This window comes from Paramisgurnus dabryanus, chromosome 3, assembly GCF_030506205.2.
Source record: "Paramisgurnus dabryanus chromosome 3, PD_genome_1.1, whole genome shotgun sequence".
NCBI lineage: Eukaryota > Metazoa > Chordata > Actinopteri > Cypriniformes > Cobitidae > Paramisgurnus > Paramisgurnus dabryanus.
Genome location: NC_133339.1, coordinates 24,288,903 through 24,297,795, shown reverse-complemented (window position 1 = coordinate 24,297,795; position 8,893 = coordinate 24,288,903). Strand labels below are relative to the sequence as shown.

The 8,893-nt window shown below is 36.5% G+C and overlaps 1 protein-coding gene across 1 annotated transcript; it reads right to left on the bottom strand.

Moving 5' to 3' along the window:
- Positions 1–17: 17 nt before the first annotated feature.
- tmc5 (transmembrane channel like 5) lies at positions 18–7,144 on the bottom strand. The gene is given in 17 exon segments (XM_073814148.1): positions 18–454; positions 1,577–1,657; positions 1,792–1,870; positions 1,977–2,150; positions 2,260–2,393; positions 2,481–2,556; positions 2,633–2,728; positions 3,613–3,710; positions 3,791–3,866; positions 3,956–4,097; positions 5,391–5,574; positions 5,665–5,812; positions 5,901–6,043; positions 6,134–6,388; positions 6,511–6,580; positions 6,660–6,762; positions 6,910–7,144. Coding segments are annotated over 17 exon segments (2,013 nt in total). The 5' UTR covers positions 7,001–7,144; the 3' UTR covers positions 18–391.
- Between the last annotated feature and the right edge of the window lie 1,749 nt (positions 7,145–8,893).

Genomic DNA, 8,893 nt, shown 5'->3' with positions numbered 1-8,893 from the left:
TGTAGGTTGAGGTAATAACATAGTTTAATTTGGCAAAAGGGTAGACTATTCCTTTAACCAAAACTTATTAAAATATACAACCAAAACTTATTAAAATATACAATGTAGTGCGGTTGGTTAGTAGTCTTGTTTTTTTTTTAGGTTTAATTACACAGAATTTATGATAAATACATTTATTTGATAAAACTGGGGCCCCCGCCAACATCTCAGGGCCCCCAGATTGAGAACCACTGTTCTGGACAAACACAAAATGCTGGCTTGTGCAAGCTTTGCAAAAATGTCTCTCCATTAAAGAGAGAAACAACAGTACTTGCTGAATAAATTATATGACAAAATTCAGTATTTACAGAAAAAGGCCATTACAAAATAAACATTTTCATATGACATGCTTTCATCTATCCAAGGGGAGAGTATTTATCCAGTTTGAGTTGAAATGTGCTGTCTGTTCAAAGTCCTACACAACAGAAAAATTGGAATATGTAGTTACACATCAAATTCACAATGAAGGTCTGAAAACCACATTAAAATGCTTTTTTAATGAGTAAAATTACTTGATTAAAAGCTAAAGCTAAAAATAAATGCATACATTTTAAAGTTTTTTTTTTTTGCATAACAGATAATCTGGTTAAATTTACATAGATCTGCCAGGAAATCATGTGTCAGTGGAGTACATTATGCATGTTTGTTGTAAAAAATATTTTTCTCATGTTGTTTCAAACTCATATGCTGTTATTTCCTCCATAAAAAAGAGAATATGAAAAAAATTATGCAGATGTTTTTGTCTCTCAGCTCAAACCGATTAAAGTAAAGACTAAATGACAGATTTTTGGGTTGACTCCAAAAATATGTGCACATCCGCAAAAATTGTGGGCAGGTGCAGTGCACTATCAATCGAAACACTTTACTATAAAAAATATCGGCACACAGCCACTGCTGCTCCCAAAACCTGGTTTGCCTGAAACATTGTATGTGTTTTTTTAACAATTCATTTTGGTGTTGATTTTTTAGTTGAACCACACTAAAAAATGTTTTAACCTCCTAAGACCTGGTGGACATCACTTTTTTTGCACCATAATACTTAATTCTGTGTAACTGGAACCTGTTGTACACAAACATGGACAATAACACTGCTTCATGTTTATGAAAAATATTTGGTTATTATATTTATTGGTTCTTCCTAACCCCAAAAAAGCTGCAAGAAATCTTTAAAATAAAGACAAACCAAAGCTTGGGTCTTAGGAGGTTTAATTTTTAGATATGCACAGCCAATTTAACTCACTACACTGCCAGTCAAAAGTTTTGAAAGACTTATCGTTCTTTATTTATATATTTTTTTCACCTTACATAATAATAATAAACTTAACGTTATATTGCGCACTATAAACACAATCAAAGCTTCAAAAACACAGAAAGAACGGGACCATTAAGATCACAGTTAACATTGCAGTCGAATGTTTCAAAACTTTTAACCGATAGTGTATATGACTAATTGAACATTATTTTTACATTGCCCTTAAATAGTTTAAAAGTGGGTTAATTGCTGTAGTCAGTTGGTTAAAACTGATCATAAACTCACCGGAGGTCTGAAAGTCATCTGTCTTCTCTGCTTCTGTGTATCCTGTAGTTTATTTAAGAGAAAGGCTTTGTCCTTTCCTTCCTGACAGATGAAAAAAAGAATAGATTTAGAAAGGACAGAACTAATATCTTTTCCCCTCTGTTCTTTATGAGACTTAAAAATAGTGAATGCCAAAATCAGCAGAGCAGTGGAGCTCATATGAGCTTAACGCTCACATTCACAATCTGCTGTCGTAGACTCTTGATGAGCTCTTTCCGTCCCTCAGTGATTTGCCAGAGAAAAAAAGTGAAGACTCTAAAAATGAAAGAAAGAAAGAAAAATGTGAACCTTCAATATGCTCAGTAAAAAAAATTGTCATGTTTAAACTCCCTTGAATATTTGGGCATGGAAATGTCCATACAAGAGGATGAGGGTGATCAAATAGTAGAACAGTTCGCTTCTCAGCACGTTTTGAAATATCCACCAGACCCAATGAGTTCCTGGGAGGTTCTCAATATAATTCGTCCAGCTAATAATGATGTCAAATGGGGTGTTGAGACCCTGGAAGGGCCCACAATGTTTTGAGGGCTTCAAACTGCAAGACAAGCAAAAAAAAGAGGGGAACATTCAAGAGCATTGTAATGCTAGATTCGAAATGCATAAAATGAACGCTGTAACTTATAAGAAGAGATGAAGTGTCCCACCTCCACACTGTGTATGCGACCATGGACAGCGCACCCACAAACGAGGGGAAGAAAAGCAAGGCGATGAAGACCGTCTGCATCTGGGCAGCTCTGCCTGTGTGCTTGGGCGGCTGACAATTCATACTCAGACTGATCTGAAACAGAAACCGCACGACTGAGGACAAAGCTCTCATCGGTGCAATACGACCTCAAGAGGAAAACGATGCGGTAATGGTGCTTACCTTTTTCACGTAAAAAATGATAAACAACTTAATGACTTGCATTACAGGAAGTAAGGGGGAGAAGTAAATTCCAATCCTGGGGAGACAGGATGTAAGGATGTATTAAAGGAATATTTAAGTATAGAATTGAAGAGATGTCAATATTGACTTACCAAGCCAGCGTCTGGGCGTAGATTAGATCAAGTACATTCCTAGCAATGTCAAACTCCGGGACGCCAAGACTCTGGATGAGCGTGGTTCCAATTACACTGTAGGGATTTTGAAAAAGTGAAATCGGAGTGAATGTATGGATTAGTTTAATCAGGAGTTGATTATATCACATGAAAGATATTCTTATAATGCAAACCATATCTTTTGATAAAACAAAGTTTTTAGTTCAAAGGAAAAAGGAAAGTGAATTTATTATTTGCTAAATCTCAGATCAAAGTTACAAAATATTTTCTATCTTTCAAACAAATGTTGCAGATTTATATGGGTTAGTGCATCATTATTTTTATCATTCAGATCCTAACAATCTAGGCTTTTTACCCTGATAAAAGATAACTGTACTGTAGAGTTAAGTGCACATTCCTCTTTGGTAGATCAGAAAACATTGCTTTCAGTAGGGAGGAGAGTGCATTGCATTGAGAAAAAGACTTGTAAAAGTGATGCTTTATCACTGGATTTTAAACGTTTATTGAAGTTTACTTCCAATTAGGGATGCATAACGATTAATCGTGATTAATCTATAGCAGAATAAAAGGTTTTGTTTACATCATATATGTGTGTAAACTGTGTATAATAACTTTGTATAGATAAATGCACACACATGCATGTATATATTTGAGAAATGTTTACATTTGTATATACATATGTATATTTATGTATCATTTATATATATAAATATATATTTTATCTTAAAATTATACATGCTTGTGTGCATATTTATATATACCTAATTATTATACACAGTACACACACATATATGATGTAAACAAAAACTTTTAATCTGCTATACATTAATCGCGATTAATCGTTATGCATCCAATTTGTACTTACTCTGACATAGTCATCTTTTGACCAACTTAAACTGAGTTAATGTTTACCAATCTATTTTTACACCTTTATCATACAACTTCCTTCTTTGACTTACTTGCGTAGGAACTCCCCAAAGAAAGTGCCGAGCAGGCAGAATATAAAGTCTATTATCAGCAGTCGATAAACACTCTGGCCCACAAAAGACTCCCAACACTGAAGAAGAAACATTTATAAAACTTAGCATCCTAGAGAGAGACATAATCATGCTTTGCTAGCTATACTAAAATACTTACTGAGACATCCATAGGCACTGAATTCAGCCAGTAATAGCAAAGAATTCCCACAATAGACATCTTCAAAATAACATTTCTTGAAATAAAAACAAACAGTAGGTTATGTCATAATAGCAAGTTCAACGTGATGCTACTTTTTGCCAACTGTAACACTGTTGTTCACACCTTGTGATGCTGATGTAGATCTTTGCCCGTGGGTTTGAGTAACTCTCCATCCGGCTAATGAGGGAGAAGAGGAGAGGCACTATCAGGTTGATGAGGGACACGACCACAGGCAGAAGCAAAGTAGATGCCTCCGCCTTTAAATCTTTCGGATCGTGATTAAGATTGGAGTTCTGCAGCAAAACATAAGAACATGAGCGGCAAATCCAGGCATTGAGATAAAGACTAAACATAAAGGGTCAGTTTAACAGATAGGGCTTATCCTAGTCCCAGACTAAAATGCATGAGCTGCCTTAATTTAAAAACAACTTGTACTGACATATCATCAGTGCCATTGTTTTGTCTCGAGTAATGTTTTAATATAACTAAGGCCTAGTCCTGGATTAATCTAGAACCTGTCCGGGAAACTGCCCCAAAATGTCAGGACTTATTTTATGCAAAAAACCTGGTTTGGGGCTGGTCTCGCTGGTAAACCAGCATATGCATGATGTTTACTAGCATGGACCATTAAGCTTTGTTTGATAAGGTAGCATGCTGTGGGTCAACATTCAGAAAACAACACATTTTGGTCAACAAATCATGGTGGTTATTTTACACATTGCTACTTGAAAGTGCACTTTTTTGTATATTGAAGAGCACCTATGGTCCGATTCATGATTTAGCATGGCCTTTGTTGTCCAAGTGTGTATTACAGGTAAACAATATGCAAAAAGGTACAATCCCCAAAGTAAACGATGACGCGAGTAGGCAACAGTTTACTTCCTGGAATTGGTGATGCAGAAAAGACCGACATTATCATAATTCCGCCTGCTTGGACTCAACCTGTAAGTTATCTCCTGTTAGCATTGCATTGTGAGCGAATCTTTCAAACATGGTAAGAAGCATCACATTTCTGGCCAATTCCATCAAAGGTATTCAGTCCAATCACAACGTACAGGGACACATCGCTTTTCAGATCGATGAGCTTTGTACAAAATCAGTGCGTTTCAGGAAGAGAGTGAAATCTGGAGCTACAAAAATGTACGGTATGTGGAAAATAGGGGTGTTACGATTCTCCAAATCATCGATTCGATTACATTTTCGATTCAAAGGCCACGATTCGATTCTCAATTTTTACATTTGTTTTGAAGGCACAAAAATTTTATGCCATTTTTAGACTTGACTTTTGACTTTGGTTGTAGCTAGCTAAGTTAGAGGAGGTTGACTCGCAGTTCTAAACATGCGTTTTTTCCCCGCTTGGCAAGCCAACCGGACGTGACATGGGGGCGTGGCAACACCGACAATTCCATTTTTTAATTCGAAGTTCGAGGTTGTGACTTTATTATGATCGATTTCGATCATACACGTTGTATTATACCAAGTACACAAAATAACCTTGTTGTTTAGCAATGAAATAGGTGCCCTTTAAAGTGAACTTCAAAATGTGTATGAGTTTTACCACACTAAGAACGCAACATCTGCAAACTTGCCAGCTGATTTATTCCTAGAAAGTAGATGCTTGCACAGGAGCCAACAGCAAGTCCTGAGGAGAGAAGCCAGGCTAGTAGGTGGAGAGACAGATGCTTTATCCAGTCAGACACTGCCATTGTGCGCTTCCTCTGTAACCTTTCCGATAAAGACTCCTGGAATGCACAGCCAAAATGAACCAATGAGGACACAAAGAAAAGAGTTGACACTTAGTAATGATCTGAAGAAGATGAACAGGTATGAACCTTCAGCTCAATGCCAAGGTTGTTCTTGTTGTTCTGTATGGCTTTCTCGTTGACTACGCTGAAATCCCAGCTGCACAGCAGACGCCACGCACCTCCAGAGACAGGTCCTGACTCCAACACAAAGTTCTTCTGAAAGGATCTGGACATGCTGGAAAAGAAAACCTGATCATATTTCCTTCAGGGATTATCTAACATATTAGTTCATTAGTTTAGTTTAGAGTTTTGAAAAACGTTACCTGTAGATAAGAGACATGCCACACAGCACTAGATACGCAGCTATAGTAAAGAAATAGGCCAACTGCATGTTATAGGCTGGTTTGGATACGATCACTTCACCATTATAGCCTCCATAGAACAGCACTGTCTGGTTAAAATAACCCTGTGGACACACATGCACTGATTTTCACTGCAAATGCTGAAGATCAACAGAAGAAAGGAAACACACAGGCATCAATATAGAAGAACTCACCACTCCAGTGAGAAGCTCAAGGCCTCTGAACGCAGTAACATTGGTGATGTTGGGTGCGTGCACAATTTGGGGAATGGTGATGAAGCCGAAATTGATGATCATTGAGAAGATGTTGAACTTCAGCAGCCATTTGAGAAACAAAAAGTAAGTGAGGACAGAGGTACCAAATCTGCCTCCTATGTCCTTCAGAGTCCCATGCCACATAACCAACTGCTCTCTGACTGATGCCACGTTGACACCAAATCTGCGAAATGACTGTAGAGATGGTTTTTATTTAGGCATGTAAGGGAATTATAGTATAATGGATTTATTTTATAGTCATTTTAAAACTGCTTTGAATGTGGTTATTACAATCTTATGATTTTTTATCCTCTTACCCGAGACACCTGTTGACCACAGTCCACATTAAAGATGGTCTTTGAATTTTTCACAGAGATCACTCTATTCCTGTTGAGGTAGGTGTTAAGATATATTTAGAGAAAAGGCATTGTGGGAAATATAAATTGTGAAAATTTATAATAAAGACCTGATTGTTCGCCTTTCATCACATGAGACAGGCAAGGACCGAATGGCTTCTATTCTTGCTCCGGCTGACAGGTCAACCAGCTCTGATACCAAATCAGATGTATCTGGGATCACAAGAAAGAAAATAGCCATCAATCACTCATACAAAAAAATAACGTAGTTTTTGTTTTGTAATCTAACAATAAATGAACATAATTTAGTATTATAGGTCCAGTTGATTCATCATCATCATCGATATATCTGAAACTTACTGTTTTCAACCTCCTGTTGGATGTCGTTTGCCATCAATCCCAGGTTTCCCAGAGATGTATCTGGCTTAGGGTAAACACTCAGTCTTCTCATCTTCCCGTTTTGATTGCAAATTTGTCCTGTAAAATAAATTCCTTTAGGATATCACATCTGTATACTAGTGTATGAACATTCCCAGATGATCCCGTTCATAAATAATACTTCTGGGTTTGCTGAGCATTTGGAGGAACAAGGAAGTTGTTGTGTAACTCTGTAAGTTACAAGGTGCAAGTGGGCTGTATCTCTTTTAATCTTTGTGTCCTGTTGTCTGGGTGACAGGTATAGGCAGCCAATACCAAGCTCTGTGAACTCTGTAGTCAGGTATTGTATTACATTGAAAAAGGTGTTCATTAGTAATTCATTAACTTCCTGCTTGTCAGCAGCAATATAGACATGGACAATCGTAAGACACGCACAAAATGTCCATAAATGTCTGATAACACTCTTGAAGAATATTTCTCCATAGACATTATGAGCGTGTCTGACAGTTTACTGAGATGATATGAGTGCATACGTCACGTCAGTGTTTGTGACAACGGACCACACAGCAACGCTCCCTTGGTTCTTGTTATGTATGAAGGCATATTATGAACAACTTCTAGTTTTATTTTGTTGTTTATATTTAAGCTGGAAAAACATGTTTTTTCTAGTAGTAATCAATACACCAAGAATCATGGTTACTACACTTTTACCACACAAAAAAAACATGGTTCATTTTCGTAAGGGTGGTGAGACGCTATAACTACTTGCGGTAAGTCATCGTCCCCTAAGTAAACAAACAATTTAAATGCAAGACAACAAACAATTTATGCTAATGGTGTTATTGAAATACAACAATAAAGAAAGGCCGTAAGTTAGTTAGTTAATCTGCCAATTAAGTGAAATTATGTTTCGCATTTCCTCAAAATCACTATGGTAACGTTAACCGTAGCTTCTATGTTTCTACGGTTAAACTGTGATAACTTATATTAGCCACTGTCGTCAAAATGTCAATAAACCAAATTTTATAATTATGTAAGAGTTTCTGAAGATTTCTTACATTGTTTGATGAGATCCCGTACAATTATTTTACAGCATTGGTAGTGACGTCACATAACTTGTAATTTTCCTGACGCTAGCATTAGCATGATAAATGTATAATCTTTTTAGATAATAAGACAAAACTTATTTTCTGGCGAACGCGGGGTAAATTTAAGCTGTGTTTGGTGTTATTTGTAGAATGCATTATAACAAGCAATAGATGGCAGTATTGTAACATTCATTTCCCCCCTATTTTTCTCTGCCAAAATCCAAGAATTTTGTGTCAGTATATAAAAAATTAAACCCCCCCAAATTATGAATGCTTTTAGTCAGGGTCTTTCTTAATATCAGTTTTTGACAGAAACAGAACAATTACAATGCTTCAAATGGTAATGGGGTCCAAATTTAAATATATCGTTTCAATTTCATTAAAAATCAGCCGTGGTAATCTATTCAATCATGTCTTCCATTTAGGACGGCTAAAAAACAAAAAACAAAATAAAGAGTAGCCTACAGATAAACATGGTAGAGTGTTACCATAAGCTTGCATAATTGATGAAGGTGAAGCCTTCACTGGGATTGTTTTAAAATATGCTTGCAATATTGTTCATGTGGATGATATTATATGTGCTTTTATGATACTATTACAGCCCTATTCTGAATTGTCCAGTGTGTCTTTAAACTACTTCATGCATTTGTTGACTTTGCACTGAAGACATTAGACAAACAGACTGCAAAGCGTTTATTACCTTTAATATGCTTTTTCTTAAATCACACATAAATCCAATAATGTAACATAAGGTCTGGATACAGATCTAGCATATGCTTTTTTGTATGCCGTGTTATTGTGCCATTACTTTGCCCAGAAATGTTCAGTTTTATTCTATTGCACACTTTGCTGACCTTCCGTCTGTGTGTCAGAGATGC